We start from the raw sequence: 17,525 nt of genomic DNA, 5'->3' as shown, positions 1-17,525 counted from the left end.
GTAGATCTGCTATTTTTCAATAGCTAAAGCATAATGTAATGCTAACACCAAAATGGGTTTTAAGCATGTATTCTTTCATTCAAACTCGTACAATCTCACAATCAAAGTCAGTGAATCACATACAGGTACTTCCTCGAGAAGCATCCGTTTAGATTGTTGCGTTGACCATTCAATCGTCGTCATCATCGTTCGAGTGTCCTCGAGATCTGCGACACAAGCTGCTTCCACTGGTCTCTGTTGCTCATTGCCACACCAAGTTCATCCACAGTCCATTCCTGTGTCCCTACTCGGGTTGACCATTCAAAAATAGCAGATATACAAGCTCACAGCACGTCACTTCGTGCCACACTGCAAGCTTGTACATCTGCTGTCTTTTAAACATTTAAGGCATTTGTAGGATCGGCCTCGGGTCATGGAATGGAATGGAATAAAAATCAATCGAAGATGCATCCGGGACAGATGCATCTCTAGTCTATTACACTACTCATAATGTGTAGTTTAGCTGCATGTCTGTGTTGTCAGTCTGTCGGCCCATTCCAAGGCTATTTGATAAACACAGTATGTCCTTGTTCTACTGGGCCTCCATAGATCACATTTTTCTGCAGGAATAAACTAGAGGGCTGTCACAGACTTCTTAGGGCCGATTCATACTCCTATTTTAGAGCCGAATAAAAGTCGTTTCGGCTCTGTAGTGCCTACAATGTGACGTCATTTGGGGTTCGGGGGGGGGGGGGGGGGGGGTGGGGGCGTACCGTCCTAAAGTCGGCTCTTCGGTGCTACTGACATTTTCTGACGAGCCGAAATCATTTCGGCACTACAGCGCCGAAACAGCGGTAAAATAGGAGTATGAATCATTATGGAACCAATGGTACATACATGTGGTTAAACAAGTACACTCTGCCATGCAGCAACAGAAAGAGCTTTCTCATTTTCACTTCAAACAAGCATTAAATTGCATTTATTGGCGTGGCGTCTGGTGTGTGGGTGTTTTTTTTACGACGTGGCCAAAGGCCAAGCCATCTAGAGCAGATGGCTTGGCCTCTCCTTGTCTGTCTGTCTGTCTGTAAGTCTGTGCGCTCAAAAGTAGGCCTGTAACTTAGTCTCTTCATGCATGATGTCATGAAACAAAGCCATCTCTGGCCGTGAACGCCTGCAATGGAGAAAGGGAAAGTGAAACTTTTGTTCTTAGTTGTAAATCTAAGCATGTAGAGAATAGCATTTTCATCAAATCTATCCACCTTCCTATAACTGGAGTGTGTATTGTCGAGAGGGGGCCAATCCTATAGCCTTGTGGTTAGAGGGGTGGGGGGGGATTGTTATCCTGACCCTTTGACACTTTGACCCCCGCCGGTGTCAGCTGACTCTATTTTGGCCACAGCTAAATTGCACAAAATATTTTCAAATGGATGCCCAAAAAAACCCCCCCAGAAACTACCAATCATTTATTTACAAGCGACTTTACAGAAAAACATGCCAAAGGTCGCTTATAATAAGCAGACATGGAAACACTGGCTGAAGGAAGTTATGCACACACGAAACACAAGACGTAGGCCTTCACACTCATTGACAAGCTGCCAGTCTGTATAATGTGGTCTGTTCACGCGCACAGTGATGTAAATAGGTTTTCAATGTAATGAGTCCCGGGATGGTCTTTTTAGATGAGTCCCAGGGACATTTTATGAGTCCCACTTCAACGACATTTAGGAGTCATATTTTGCAATTTTTTTACAAATTGCAGTATTTAACTCCCATTTCATTTTATATGGTTATAATGTGGTTATATTCATGTAGAAAACAGAAGAAGAAATTATTATTATAGCTAAAGCTATAGCAAAATAAACTAGAATAAAAAACAGTACAGTAGTGCATCCCGTGGATGCAGAGGTCGTTGTTTTATTGCGTCCCTTAGACTGCGTTTTGGGATGCAAAATGCACCCTATTTTAATCTCTGCATGCATATAGGCGAAGAGTGGACAGGGAGACCCACCCCGTTCTTAAACTCTGTAGTCTAGTTGTTTCTTCTTTCCCTCTTTTGTTTGCTTTGAGATGAGACGTTTTTACAATCTTCCCTGTAGAGAGAGAGAGAGAGAGAGAGAGAGTGTGTGTGTGTGTGTGTGTGTGTGTGTGTGTGTGTGTGTGTGTGTGTGTGGATCTGGTTTTTCATTACATTAAAAAAAAACCAATTACTTTTCTTTTCTGGCAGGCTGTGGAGTGCTCTAGCGCCGCCCTAGAGGACAGCTCAGGGATGGATATGGACACAGAGGCCCTCATCGACGCTGAGAACAACATTAACACTGCCAGGTGGGTGGATATGATGTGTTAGTTGATTGTAAGGATGGGTGACCAGAGTATCATCTTTAGCTTCAGGCCTGTAGTCGTTTCTCGTCCGGGTGAAACGAGAGATGACACAACTCACAGCTCTTTTTCTTTTTTCTTCAGCACGGCCGGGTGATAGGACAATTTTAGAAAGAACATACACAGTAGGGCTTTCAGATCTAGTGATTTTGACTAGTTGACTAGTTGCCTACTGTAGTTTACTAGTGGACTAGTTGTTTAACCACCTATTATGTAAAAAAGACCCTGTACATTGGTGACTATAATATAGCATTCTAGCTGATCTTGAGGGGGGAACGTGGGAAATATATATTTTCTCATCAACTACTCAACTAGTGCCAACAAGGTCAACTAGTGGAGTTACTAGTCGACTAGTTGAATGGTCGACTAGTTGCTTAAAGCCTTGCAGACAATGTTATTTGTGCACAAGTCACCTAAAGGTCAAAGGAACGGCCTGGGGCACCATGTTTATAGATCTTTGGTTTCAAGGAGAGTGAGTGATGCAGACAGCTTTATTCTTCTTGGGGTGTCATCAGTCACAGTGTCACGGTTTCCAGACGCACACGTAATCTTAGAATCTCTCACACAAACGAGCACAAACATGAGGCAGCCATTTTTCCTTGGGTCTTTGCCGATGCATGGATCACTTGACGTGCTGTCACGCTAGATAATCAATTTAACATAGTTGTTGGCTCATTTACTGTATTTAAATGGACACATGTGCGTGCAAGTGCGAACACACACACACACACACACACACACACACACACACACACACACACACACACACACACACACACATACTGTACATACATACATACATACATACATACACTGGCTCATGCCCTTCCTAGTGTGCTAAAGACAGTATGGTAAGCCATCATGACGCACTCCACTGCTCACATAAACATTACATTACATTCACTATTATACCTTTTCATGGCAGTTTGTGAAAACAAATGAAAGAATAGTTGTTGTTGTATTGATGCCTGACACTTTACACAATACATTTGTTCTTGGTATTAAATGTGTCCCAGGAAATGTCAAAATTGTAGAAAGGTTTTGAACTCATATTTGTAACCTTAGTACTTCGTATTCAGGTATTGGTCATTGTTGTTATGTACGCATGTTGATGACATCAGTCTTCTATGTTTGTAGGAAGGACAGTCAACCCTGTGATAACATGGGACAGTCTGACATCATGAGCTGTGTAAGTACAAACATAATCATTGTTGTTATTTATTCATTTCAAGCAGACTATGCTTCGGTGTTCTCATGCATGTCCATGGCTGGGTATATTGTGATGAATGGCATGAGATTATAAAAAATGTTTACAGATACTAGTCAATATCTTAAAATATCTTTCTTTTTTCATATGATTTTATGGCAAAAGATGACCCTACAGGTAGCAGTGCACAGTGCCAGCACTCTTGACTATAATATTGGCCTACAAATGGACGTGGCATTCTAGCATTCAAAATCATTTCAGAGTGGACGTCCTCCGCTCCTGACATCGCGAAACCGCTCGGCTGAATGTTGAGAGGGGTGGGCCAGACGTAGTTGTTCAAACTCCCCTTTACAATGATCTGTTGCCCTGCCCTTCAATGCATCTCTCTGTAAATCCCTGTATGCCCCTTTATAGCCACTTGCTTCATCACCTTCTAACCCTCCTTTCTTCTCACATCATGTTCCTCTCTCTCTCTCCCATTCTAGGACCCGGAGTCCCCTCTGTGTGACCAGAATGCCAACACCAGCGAGGCCAATAGGAACCATTTGCCACAATGCCAACCAAACATGGGCTACTCCCCCCACCTTCAGCTCTTCCCTGACAATCAGTGGGAAGGTATATATTTATATAATAGTCCTGTCTATGGAATTGACTTGTAATTGTAAACTTAAATTGGACGTTTGGTACATGAGCTCATCGGAGAAGTACATTAAAATATTCAGGCTGGTAGTTCTCAGGGGAAAGCAGGGAGAGAGTCTAGTCGTATAGAAAGATAAGAGGGGAATCTAGTTTGTTTTTTCAGTGAGAGGTGAAACCTTTTGTCTCCTCAAACGTGATGGCATGTCCCTTAACCTTACATAATCCACACACAGACATGCTAGATACAGTAGCACAAGTACATTGTCATTTTAGGATAATGAATTTTGAATAGCAGACTTTGAGATCGAGGTAAACAAAATCACATGACGCAAATTATATGACGCTATTCCGTTGCATTCCCTGCTATTCTTTGAGCTGTATAAGTAGTATTTAGCACATTCTACGATGTTTCGACCCTCCAGTCTTCTTGTAAAAGTATCTTGTAAAAAAGACCGAAGTCGAAACGTGCTGTTCTGTCGCAAATAAATGTTTTTTGGCACGGCACAAACAAACGGAGGATGTGTATTATATTGTTTCTTTGATTGTTTTTAAATGAAGACAGCCAGTGAGTGAATGACTATGAATGAATGATTGTCACCTCACCACAAATCTCCACTATCTCCACTATCTCTCTGTTTCTTTCTTTCTCTTTCTCTCTCTCTTTCTCTGTCCGTCTCTTGGTCTCTTCTTCTCTGCATCTCCCTCGCCTCCACTCCGACCAGCATCACCCCCCTCCCATCTCCACCTAATAGATTTCTCATGTATGCACCTACAGAGGGAAGGCCACGGTAAGTCGTATGCCATCCAGCCACCTCTCTCTCTCTCTCTCTCTCTCTCTCTCTTTCCCTCACTGTATCCCATTCATTCAGGTTCATCTGTACTGTAAATCCATTCAGCCTCGCATCTGTAACCTTCCATCAGAACATCTCTCTAACCACTAAAACACTTCCTCTCAGGCCTTTCTTCCATTCCTCATCCTCTCTCTCTCGAAGACTCTTCGTATTCTACTCTTGTCACGTTACCATAACCTTGTTGCCTCAACTGTAGTGCTAGTGCAGTTTGAGGAGAGAGCCAAGAAGGAGCACGCACGTGTTTTTTGACCGTCTGCTCCATCTCAAATCCACCCTGGCTAAGACAATTAGCTTTTTATTCCTAACCTCTGTCCGTCCGTGTGTGTGTGTAACTGTGTGTGCATGCTCGTTTGTACGCGTGTAGCCACTCTATGCGGCCTGTTCAACGGTCCTCTCCATCTCTCCCCGTCACACAGACCCAGTGCCAGCCTACAGGGCGTCCTGGCAGGACGACAGCGAGAGCGGGGAAGCTCAGCTGTCCCCGCTGGCCGGCCGCATGGTGCAACTGCCTCCCCTGCCGCTGGACGAGGAGGACGAGGAGCACCTGCTGGCTCGCCGCTTCCTGGACTTCGGGGCGCACGGCGCCCATCGGTTCCTGCATCAGGACCCCGACGCCATCTCGCCCACCAAGACACAGAGGTGAGCGAGCACTGCCGCGACGCAGCATCGTGTGATAACGACAACACTTTAGACGTTTTGTAATGAAACGAGCTGTAACAAAATACGGGAGTTGCACTTTAACAACTGTTTTGGTAGCCATAAACGTCTAGACGTCTAATTGCCAATTAACCCATTCTGACCTGAGATCAGATTCATACGAGGTTTCCACCGGACACACACTGGTCTGATGAACCCATTCTGACCTGAGATCAGATTCTAAAAATGTCAGTCGCTCTTCGATTTTTCAAAAATAGCAGACCTACAAGCTCGTATCGCGCCACTCGGTGGCGCGATATGAGCTTGTAGATCTGCTATTTTTAAATAGCTAAAGCATAACATGATGCTGACACCAAAATGGGTGCCCGGTCAGAATGGGTTAAGTACCGGATGCCCCTGACGACAAGACGTCTTCCCTTGGGAATTAAAAAATAAATAAACTTTCTTTCTTTATAATGGGAGAATTTGCACTCAAAGCCTAAACTGGTGACCACCAGGTGGCGCTGAAAGAGTAAAAAAAAAAAAACCTGAAACTGTAATAATATAGTAGTGGGGCCTTAACACTGTCTTAAACCATATATTGTATATATATCCCTTTACTTACATTCTAACACCTATATCTCTGCTGTCGGGAGGAAACCTCATAACTCCAAAATGTTCATTTTTCAGGAAATGAAAAATATACATTGTTCAGGAAATAAAGAAAACCTTATATTTTTTTTAAACAAAGCAATACTGCCTCATCAAAGTTGGTGTAACTTTATATATTGTCATTTACTTCCATGAGAGGGGGAGAGGTCGTGGAGTTAGTTGCTTTAGCAGACATGTTTTTACTACTTTCCATTGGTTCAATATTTTCAAAACAAAAACCTCAAAAATGGAGTTATGAGGTTTCCATCCCGACAGCAACGATTCTATATTGTGTAACATACATGCAGGCCCCGCCGAGCATCATTTGGCTCCAAAGAGGCTCATCCCATCAGAGGAGGGGACTCTGTGTCCCACCAGCTCACCAAGAAACTGCAGCACCTGAAGAAGAAGATCAAACAGTTTGAAGATCAGTTTGAGAAGGAGAGGAACTACAAGGTAAAGAACGTCTATGTAATGGAGTGTGACATGCTGACCAAAGAATAGCATTTTTACTGAAAGAATAGCATATTATTTTCTTCTTTTTTTCATTATATGTCCGATCTTATCTCTGTTATTGACATGTGGATTACAAAAAACAATGCAGTAATCTTGGTCTCTATACTGCCTCCCCATGGCCACCTGATGGAGGGGAAAGGAACTGGTTGGAATAACGTGTTCCTTCCACGCGCCACGTCCAACCGGGGAAACTCCCCCCCTGTCAGGTTAAAGAAGTGGCTTGGACTCCTCATGCATTGAAGGAAGCATGATATCAGTCCGTTGCTCTCCCCAGTTGGCGGAGGGAGTGTAGAGCCGAGGATCGATTAGATAATTGACATTGGGTGAAAGAAAATGTGTTGCAAAAATGGTGGGATAAAAGAATTGTAGATTACAGTGCTCAGTCAATACAACTGATTCCAGTGGTTTTGATTCCATAGAGGTCAGCATGTCATCTATGAAAGCATGTTGTTCAGCGAAATACTGTATAAGATGAGGATACTGTATTGGAACATTTGAAGTGTTCATGTTCATAAGCGTTATCCATGCTTTCCGCAGCCCTCTCATGGAGACAAGGCAGCTAACCCCAAAGTTCTCAAGTGGATGACTGACCTCACCAAGATACGCAGGCAGATCAAAGGTATTGTGTGTGTGTGTGTGTGCGTGTGCGTGTGTGTGTGTGTGTGTGTGTGTGTGTGTGTGTGTGTGCGCGCGTGCGCGTGTGTGTGTCCTGGGTTGATTGTCCGTGTGGCATCCTGTTCCTCATCGGGCAGCTTGACCTCCTCACTTCTAACCCTTGACCTCTGTGATGGTGCAACACTGCATGCATGCTGGCCTCACACACACACACACACACACACACACACACACACACACACGCTCCATTTTGGGGACCCCATTAAGACAGTGCTTCCTTGTGATTCCATCATCTGCTTCCACAGGCGTGCATTCAGCATGCTCAACCATAATGGTACCTATTGTATTATAAACTATTTGAACGGCCTGCGCTCTCATTTCTTTATTTTACCATCATGCTTAACTGCTGGTAGATCTGAAGCTACCTTAAATTTTGATTCTGACCCCCCTAGATACCAAATAACTGTTTTCGTATTATTTCTTTCTTTCTTAAAATAATTATTGGGATTTTTTTCCCCCGCGTTTTTTGAGAGCGACAGTGGAGAGAGACAGAAAATGCGGGGAGAGAGAGAGAGTAGGAGATGATTCAGCAAATGGTGTGGCTGTCCGGAAATGAAACCGGGTTACTCGCTGAACAGCACTGTGCTCATTATGGTAGGCGCCTTAGAGGTACCACATTTGAACTCTTGTCTACGAGAAGAGAGAGGCCCTGAAATTGGTCTTATAATGCAAGTCTAAAACCAGAGTCTACCTAAGTTGCAGGAATTGTTCTACACTTCTAGTAATTTTGGTACGCGTGAGCAAATTGAATACCCTTGATGAGTGTACATGAGTGTACATGAGTGTACATGGGTGGGATAGATTGTATGCGGTTTCAACCTTCCCGTACAGAGGCTCCCGGTGTACAAGTTTGTCTGTCCTTGTGATGGCGCCAGCTCTCCTTTGCAAGGAGGCCCCGAAGCGCTTCTCTCTCTATTCCTCTTCTCTCTCTGTTTAAAAACAATCAAACCAATCAATAAACCAGACCAATTAACGGCAACACCCGCTCTCCTGCTTCCTCCCTCCTACTCCCGCCCACCGGCCGTGTTGATTGATTGACTGATTGGGCCAACCAGGACGCCAGCACCACCTATTGCCCCGAAGCACCTTGAGGCACCAGGCGTTGCTCCATTCACACAGACGCCACCACCCCCCCTCCCCCTCCTTCTCCTCTCCCACACGCCCCCCCATCACACGCTTGTCCCCCAGCCTCACCCCTACTCTGGCCTCTGCTCTAAACAGTACCACCTCAGTAAGTACCCAACCCTCAGTAAGTAGAAAACATAACTACATATATGTACCCTTTACTTTACAATGTTACTACACTTCACAACGTACCCAGTGGTAACTCTGTGACACGCACGCTACTTCACGGGCTTACACTGACCCCGCAAAGTAGCTTTGATTGTTTTTGACCGTGCACCGTGGGGAGAATGTCCTGTTGTTTGTTCTGATTTTGTTTCCTTTGGTATGTTTGTTTGTTGGCCTTGTGGTGGTAAGGTTTGGACTTGGTGTCGTGTGACTGTGTGGTAGCTGTGGTGTCATTCACTGTGCGTGTGATTGCGTGCTCTGTGGGCGGGCTTCCCTCTATCTCTTGCATTTGTGATTGGCTGCTTGTCACCATGGCAGCTGTCCCATCAACCCTCCTGCATGCCTCAGCTGTCCAGTGGTTGTTGATGTTCAGTGATGAAGATGGGCTGAAGCTCTGCTCTCTCTCTCTCTCTTCTCCAGATGCTAAACACCGCGCTGAGAGCGAGCTCGGCCCGCTGACTCGCCCTCGCAGTAACACCCTGCCTAAGAGCTTTGGCTCCACGCTGGACCACGCCGCCCACGACGCGCCGGGGGAGGGGCGGGGCCAGCGGCCCACCAAAGAGGAGACCCTGGAGCTGATCCAGCGGAGGGTCAGAGGGAAGAGACAGGAGGACGGCTGGCCCGACGACGTCAAGGTCAGCACACTGTGACCCTGCATGAGGTTCTGGAGAAACATGCCGTGATACAGTTCTGAGCTCCATGAGCAATGATTATCGACATGACTCTCAACCTGCCATTCAGGGGCGGCCTTAGGAATCTGGACCAAAGAGCAAAATATGTAGGAATCGAGACCAAATATGAGGCCCCCCATATACCTATACCTGACATGATTATTTTGTTGATAAAGCCGTATTGGTACAAATAGATTGACTGTTCAATATCACACGCAGCCATTACTCTCGGAAATTTGCAACAACAACAACAGCACCACCTCTCCTCATCCTGTCGTCCCTTCACAATTAAAGTGTCTCCCCTTTACCTCCCAATGCTGCACATTTTACCAAGGTTATTAACATAAAATGAGGTGTCACTTAACATTGTGGGAGAGAGCAAGGCAGTGAGTGCGCGAGATAGAGAGGGCCAAGAGTGGCGGGGGTTGACTGACGCCTGACGTTCAGTTGGAGCTTGGAGGCCCCCCTGAGGGTGGAGGCCTGTTTCAATTGAAACTGGTGAAACATAGCTAAGGCCTCCTATGCTGCCATGTCATTAATAGGACCAAAAACATTTGCCTATAATTATATGCAAATTCATTTTCTGTTTAGTTTTTTTTCCGTCTTTTTTAGAGTGGCGCTAGCTTTGTGTGTATGTGTGTCTGTCTGGATGAGCTCAGCTGAATCAGCGGAATTTGATGTATGATTTATGTATGGTGATAAGCTCACACAAGTGTGACTTTTGAAAATACACTCCATGCCTGACGATGCGCACAGCCAAACTATATGCAGACCTTTTGGTAATACCCGCTCGGTATGCATAGTTTATTTATAGCTATTTTTTTCTAGGGGTGCACGATTATGAAATTATGACCGATCTCCGATTATTTGCAGGGTCATATCTGCCGATACCGATTCTGACTGATTCCGATATCATGCAGAGGACCACATTGAAAACAATCCTAGGCCCTCTAGGCACAAAGCCTGTTAATATATATTAATAAATAAGTATTCAATCAATCAATCAATAAATAGCCTATACTCTTTTCCAAGTGTCTACAAGTACACAAATTAAATGTAGAAAAATGTAAAGTTTATTTTTACTTAAGACTTTACATCATATTTTATTTGGCTTTTGTTCTAGACTAGAGGTACATTTTATATTGAACTCATTTTCATTTAAAAAAACTATTTGCTGGTGAAAACCGATTAAATAATCTGTAATATTCTAAAACCGTTCCGATACCGATATGACATTTTTATTGTCGATCTGGCCGATTCCGATTATGCCACCGATTAACCCATTCTGACCGGGCACCCATTTTGGTGTTGGCATCATGTTATGCTTTAGCTATTGAAAAATAGCAGATCTACAAGCTCATATCGCGCCACCGAGTGGCGCGATACGAGCTTGTAGGTCTGCTATTTTTGAAGAATCGAAGAGCGACTGACATTTTAGAATCTGATCTCAGGTCAGAATGGGTTCATCAGACCAGTGTGTGTCCAGTGGAAACCTCGTGTGAATCTGATCTCAGGTCAGAATGGGTTAATCATGCATCCCTAATTGTTTCTATTCTTCATATGTCAAAGTATATACTGTACTGCTCACTCTTCATTCACAATATGACAGTGTTTCATTGTAAGCATCCGTCTCGTTTGTGTAGACAATGACCAAGGAACAGCTGTCGTGTGAGAAGATGGTCCTACAGAAGAACCTACTGCACTATGAAGGCCTGCATGGAAGACCTGTAAGTCATTATTACCTCGTTCTCTTCTCCCCCCCCGATGTAGATGATGTGGCCAATTGATTCCTTCCCGCATGCATTTCTGTTAGTTGTATCCTACTGACCCACCTGCCAGTGAGGAGCCCCACCGGGAGGGGAGGATGTGGAACCATCGTCAACCTAATTGGATGAATGGATATAGTACCTTCTCTGCTAGCCTTCAGAGACCTTGACTGACAGTCTTGCGTTTTGTCCTTCACCTTCGCAGTCTTGTGTTTATATCTGTTAACTGTCCTCTAATATCATGCATCATATAAAAAATGACTTTATTGATCTCTCTCTCTCTCTCGCTGTCTGTCTCTCTCCATCTCAGGCGACCAGAGAGGATCGTTTGGTGGTCAAACCTCTGTATGATCGTTACAGACTGGTCAAACAGATGCTCACCAGAGTCAGCATCACACCCGTTATAGTATGTTCATTACACACAAACAAACATTTGGCAAGAATTCTACATCAAACTACCGTAGTCTTATTTTGTTCGCCTCAATAAATGAATGTAGAAATTCCCTACAGTTTGAACTTTTATTTCCACGCGTAGAATTGCCTCTCCTCAATTTCTCCTCTCTCTCTCTCTCCCAGGCGTCTCCCACAAGTAAGAGGCGTGGCCAGATCCTCCAGCCAATCATCGAAGGAGAGACCTCCCACTTCTGTGAGGAGATCCAGGAAGAGGAGGAGGAGGAGGAGGTGAAGGCTGGCGGTCAGGGAGTGGAGGAGGAGGAGGAGGAGGAGGAGTTGGAGGAGGAGGAGAAGAAGGAGGAGGTTCCCAGAGACGGGTCAGAGGTCATCATGGCTCTGGCCCCCGTGTCCCCCCTAACCGAGGCCGGTCCAGTGAGCAGCCAGAACCCGAAGTTCGCTCTGCCCGAGGGACAGGGCGAATGTCCAATCGGGGACAAGGGCCAGACGGAGTGTCCAATGAAAGCGAAGCTGGAGGAGGGCTCGGGGAAACTGACGTTGGACCTGAGGCTGTCTAGTTCCAACGCCTCGTCCATGTAAGGAGACGTGCACACTGCAAACACGCACGTGCTTTAGAGACACACATGCACCTCACATACTCTTGCTCTTTATGCAAAACCATGATCCATGCACATGCGGGTGATTAAAACACAAATGTTGACTTAACTTGCACAGATGCACATTTAAGCACACAGGAACATGCTCGTGCATGTTTGTGATCGTGTGTGTGTATATATATAATGAGCGAAAGTGTACGAATGTTATGTAAATGTCATGTACAAAACCATCTTTCCCACAGGCCAGAACTGCTAGAACAGCTGTGGAAGGCCCGAGCAGAGAAGAAGAAATTAAGGAAAACCATCAAAGAGTTCGAAGAAGATTTCTACCAGCACAACGGCAGGTAGGTGGAGAACGACCTCACCGTGCCACTGTTTCTACTATAGCATAATCAGAATTGGCCATAATCAGCCATAAAAAAAGATATATCGGTATCGTAATGGTCTCTCAAAATACTACTTTATTATTATTTCATCGGTTTTCACCAGCAAAGAAATTATAATAATCTATATTTAAATTTGTGGTACTCGTCTCATTCAGTAGGCGTTCAGTCGTGAAAACAGACACTTGGAAAAGTATTATGCTATTATGTGATTGATTGAATACTTTATTAACAGGCTTTGGGCCAAGCCCCTAGGCTTGTTTTCAATGTGGTCCTCTGTATAATATCGGAATCGGTCAGAATCGGAATCGGCAGATATGTCTGTCGTGATTTCATAATCATGCACCCCTAGTTTGTACCACTGAAACATCATGGATTTAGCTCTGTAATGTAACTGCTGAAAACTACAACTAGCTATAGCCACGCACAACACACACTTTGGAAAACCCTAGCCGCAATTTGCAACACCAGCCTTTTGACAGCCCAATACATCCAAACAGAAAAGTCCTATCTGAATGTACAACGTTAACCCATTCTGAACGGGCACCCATTTTGGTGTCAGCATCATGTTATGCTTTAGCTATTGAAAAATAGCAGATCTACAAGCTCATATCGCGCCACCGAGTGGCGCGATACGAGCTTGTAGGTCTGCTATTTTTGAAAAATCGAAGAGCGACTGACATTTCTAGAATCTGATCTCAGGTCAGAATGGGTTCATCAGACCAGTGTGTGTCCAGTGGAAACCTCGTATGAATCTGATCTCAGGTCAGAATGGGTTAAACTCCCCAACATTGCGGCTGTATGGAAAGCTTGAATTATCCTCTTTCTACCGGCAATGTGTCTGTTTTATAGAAATCCACCTTAGACATGTTATGACTGAGCTACTTTTCTGCTAAGAAGTGCAGGTGATAATGTTTTCAAAGAGTTTGGAAGCGCTCACTCAACGGTTCTGTGTACCACCTGTTTTAGAATTTGCACATAATGCAGGAAGCAGCAGCGCGTTGCGTTAACCCATTCTGACCGGGCACCCATTTTGGTGTCGGCATCATGTTATGCTTTAGCTATTTAAAAATAGCAGATCTACAAGCTCATATCGCGCCACCGAGTGGCGCGATACGAGCTTGTAGGTCTGCTATTTTTGAAAAATCGAAGACACTTTTAGAATCTGGTCTCAGGTCAGAATGGGTTAATAATGAAACTGTCAGGATGTAATAGACATTTTTAGAATCTGATCTCAGGTCAGAATGCGTTAATGAAAATGTCGCCCTGCTGTAGGAATGTTCAGAAGGAGGACCGCGTGCCCATGTTGGAGGAGTACCGGGAGTACAAGAGAATCAAGGCCAAACTACGCCTGCTCGAAGTCCTCATCAGCAAACAAGATTCCTCCAAGTCCATCTAGTTCCCGCACTCCCACTCAAGAGAGCAATCGTCACCACTGAAAGAACACGCGCCCCTCCGATGGCCTTCGTCGTCCGAGACGAGCCGTTGCGAGGGCTGCGTGAGTCACCCCCACGTGACCCACCGCTGGCCATACATGACATCACATCCTAACGTGACCCCCGTTTTCTCCAACACGATCCCAACGCTTCCTCACCTGCTCTCTAAGCTGCAGGCCCTCGCGTGTTTCACGGAGGAATGTTTGTCGTCATCGGTTTCGGGCTTGCTTTCCTTTCTACCCACAGAAGGAGAAACAAAACATCAGAACTCAGAATTTCCGGTTCACAAACCTTTACTCTTTATCTGCGTTCTTTTTCATCTGTGTTCTTTTGTTTGTTTTTTTGACATACTGAGAACAGGCATTTTAAACGCTTGTTTCGGTGAGGCCGTGAGTGTGTGGGAAACAGGACCAGTCAAACGAGCCCCCTTCCAAGCTATACCATTGGGCCTAAAGAACGATACGAGTTGGTTGTTTATCCGTCAGATTTTGAGACTGGTGTGGATGGGACATCTGATTTGTTTTATGACTGAGCCGCAGAGATAGTTTGTGTGTGTGTGTGTGTGTGTGCGTGTGTGTGTGTTCTTGTTTAACCTGTATACACACGCGTTTGTATGCGAGACACTGTAATGTCCACATTTCTTGAATGAAAAATGACTTTAGAGTTTCACTCAAATCACATTTGAGTGGAGAGTTGAGCACTTGTAACTCTGCGATAAAGACAGTCTTATGTTTGAGTGATGCTGACATGAAACCGATTTGAAGGCACAACTCACTCAATTCACAACTCACTCTTCGGCATTTTTCTCTCACTGTTCTCCGTTTTTATTTTCTCAGGAAGAAAAACGTCATAGATTCACATGCAGTAGTGTCCTGTCTGCAAAATAAGTCTGGACTCGTTTGGAGCGTTTTTCTGTGAAGTCCTATTGTCTATGACAATATCCTAATGAGAAGGTGGTCATGGGAAATGCAGTCCCATTTTTCAGTTTCCTTGTGTTTCAATGTGGCTTCTTTTTGGTACAGTAGTCTTGGAATATAGTGCAGCACAACGTGTGTGTGTGTGTGTGTGTGTGTGTGTGTGTGTGTGTGTGTGTGTGTTGTCAATCTTTGGGGGACTTATGGGGGCAGTAGGTACATAGGTAGGCACTTGGTTGGGTTTGTCCAGCGATGTGTCCCATCTCTAAAACTAAAGCATGATTGGCCACGGACAATTTATATATTCTTTCCCTCTACAGATTGGACCAGAGGACACTATCGGGGAAAGCTACAAAACCTAACCATTTACCACTATGCAGAATGTGATGAAAAGGCATACAGCACACCACATCCTGCTTATTGGTAAATGAGTGGCAGTTTGTAAGGATTTACCTGACACCATCAAGGCATGTTTCCCAGTATTCTAGAATCTAGCTGGAGTAGATTTAACCCATTCTGACCGGGCACCCATTTTGGTGTCAGCATCATGTCATGCTTTAGCTATTTAAAAATAGCAGATCTACAAGCTCATATCGCGCCACCGAGTGGCGCGATACGAGCTTGTAGGTCTGCTATTTTTGAAAAATCGAAGAGCGACTGACATTTTTATGATCTGATCTCAGGTCAGAATGGGTTCGTCAGACCAGCGTGTGTCCGGCGGAAACCTCGTATGAATCTGATCTCAGGTCAGAATGAGTTAAGCGGTCATTTAGCAACATCCGTGAAGCGAGATAGAGGGGCTAACATGGTTGCCAGTGAAGGCCGATGTTGCCAAAGTGCATCAAGATGATCCATCATTCAGTACTTGATCGATGATCGTAGCTTCTAAAGTTGTCTTGCCAAATGCTACCAATGCAGAGTTGTACTTATTAGTTGACGAAGGGCAGGTAGTTTGAACCGAAAATGAACAGCTCACACAATGAGAGGGTTGCTTGGTTGCACATCAGTGGCACACACCCGAGAATGGCAGACCTACAAGCTCACGGGGATGTCAGTGTGTTGTGAGCTAGTATAGTCGCATCCAAGTGTGAATTGGGCTATAGACGGTCTTTCCTGTCCACGGAAAGACGTCTCACCCCTGTGAGCTTTTATTTCGTGGTTGGAGATGGATTGAGGAAGGCAGATCACACAGTTAAGAACTGCAGATAAAATTTTGCTTCAAAAAGTCCCAACTTGTTGTGGGTGAGACGCAGATGATTTGCCCCAACGCCTGAAAGGCTTTTCTTTTTTTATTTCCTTTTTTTTCTTCATATTGCCTTCTCCTTTGTCTTTATTCTGGTGTTTAGTCCACCCTTTGTTAGCTAGAGCCAAATGCTGGTATTGTTTGGCTGTGGTGGGTATATTTACTCTGCCGAGTACTTTGGCGGGTACCCAGTTCTAATTTGTAGGTCTTATTATATATTTAAAGTGGCTTGTGATTCGTGGGATATCCTGGTCTCTGTGGTCAGTTGATGGAGGGGGGAAAAAAAGCATCAGTTTCCTGACCTAGTTGGGGAAGGATAACACTAAAAGTAAAAAGGCTTTTTTTGCTGTGTCCAGTCAGTGATGATTGCATTTAGGAAAGGGGCTAGGAGAATGACCATGTGAGGCAGGCCACGCCTGGAGATGGATGTGGACTGGCCAGTATGTGTCACAACTTTGATACTTACTTTGTTCATACACGCTTCCTCTTCGTATAGAGATTAAGAGCCCAGCAGCCCGTTGTCTTGTTTATGGTGGCTTATGGCATTTCTGTTTTTTAGAAAAATGCTCTGAACGAGCCTGCGAACAGAGGCTTTGTGAATGTGTGTGAGCGTGATAATGCACACAGACGTGTGTACAGTATGTGTCTGCGTCGGTGAGAAATGTCGGCATGGTAGTGTGGAGGGGGGGGGGGGGGGGGGGGAGGAGGGAGGGAGGGAGGGTGTATATACCTGTTATTTGCACAGCATTCAGAGAATGCAGCCCTTGTGTGTTTGTCATTTTCTTTTCTAAAAAAAAAGGCACTACTATATATATATATATATACACATGTGTATGTATGTGAATATATATAAAATCTCCGAAGGAATGAATGTCAGAAACATTTAAATTATTTCAAACGACACGTTTGGCTTCCCTGTTTTATTTTCACAGTTTCTGAGACACCCTGAGAATGTGTTTTTTTTGTTTTTTTTGTTGTTTTTCTATTATTGCAATTACTATCATAACCATTATTTTGTATGATTATAATATAATCCTTTTTTTTGTATCCTCATACTAATCTCACTTGTACAAGCAGCTGTAGTTGCAGATAGTAATCAGCCCCCCTCCCCCCTCTGTGTAATATAAGCTAATCTAGATGCAGTACTGTTGTAGGCTTGCATGGCAAAAGAAAACAATAATAATAATAATAATAATAATAGTATGAGTAACATTGTATTGTTTCTATCATTTGTGCCATGAAGACGAAGCAATAATAAAAGAAAGGAAAAAAAATATTGTACCGG

At 44.4% G+C, this 17,525-nt stretch overlaps 1 protein-coding gene across 1 annotated transcript in view; it reads left to right on the top strand.

Annotated features, from left to right (window-relative positions):
- The window catches only part of LOC310873388 (uncharacterized protein), a 74,936-nt gene extending 58,026 nt beyond the window's left edge, over positions 1 to 16,910 (top strand). Inside the window, 16 exon segments of the mRNA XM_083785757.1 lie at positions 2,204 to 2,301; positions 3,493 to 3,544; positions 4,048 to 4,177; positions 4,924 to 4,989; positions 5,469 to 5,691; positions 6,648 to 6,795; positions 7,393 to 7,474; positions 8,586 to 8,686; positions 8,689 to 8,761; positions 9,241 to 9,455; positions 11,135 to 11,218; positions 11,568 to 11,663; positions 11,834 to 12,243; positions 12,507 to 12,608; positions 13,923 to 15,497; positions 15,749 to 16,910. Of these exon segments, the coding sequence (XP_083641883.1) occupies positions 2,204 to 2,301; positions 3,493 to 3,544; positions 4,048 to 4,177; positions 4,924 to 4,989; positions 5,469 to 5,691; positions 6,648 to 6,795; positions 7,393 to 7,474; positions 8,586 to 8,686; positions 8,689 to 8,761; positions 9,241 to 9,455; positions 11,135 to 11,218; positions 11,568 to 11,663; positions 11,834 to 12,243; positions 12,507 to 12,608; positions 13,923 to 14,046 (2,004 nt within the window). The 3' untranslated portion in view covers positions 14,047 to 15,497; positions 15,749 to 16,910.
- The last annotated feature ends 615 nt before the right edge of the window (positions 16,911 to 17,525 follow it).

The sequence above is a fragment of the Protomyctophum parallelum genome (assembly GCF_964188405.1).
Source record: "Protomyctophum parallelum genome assembly, chromosome: 16".
In the NCBI taxonomy this organism is placed as follows: domain Eukaryota; kingdom Metazoa; phylum Chordata; class Actinopteri; order Myctophiformes; family Myctophidae; genus Protomyctophum; species Protomyctophum parallelum.
This window is presented reverse-complemented; position numbering and strand designations above follow the sequence as displayed.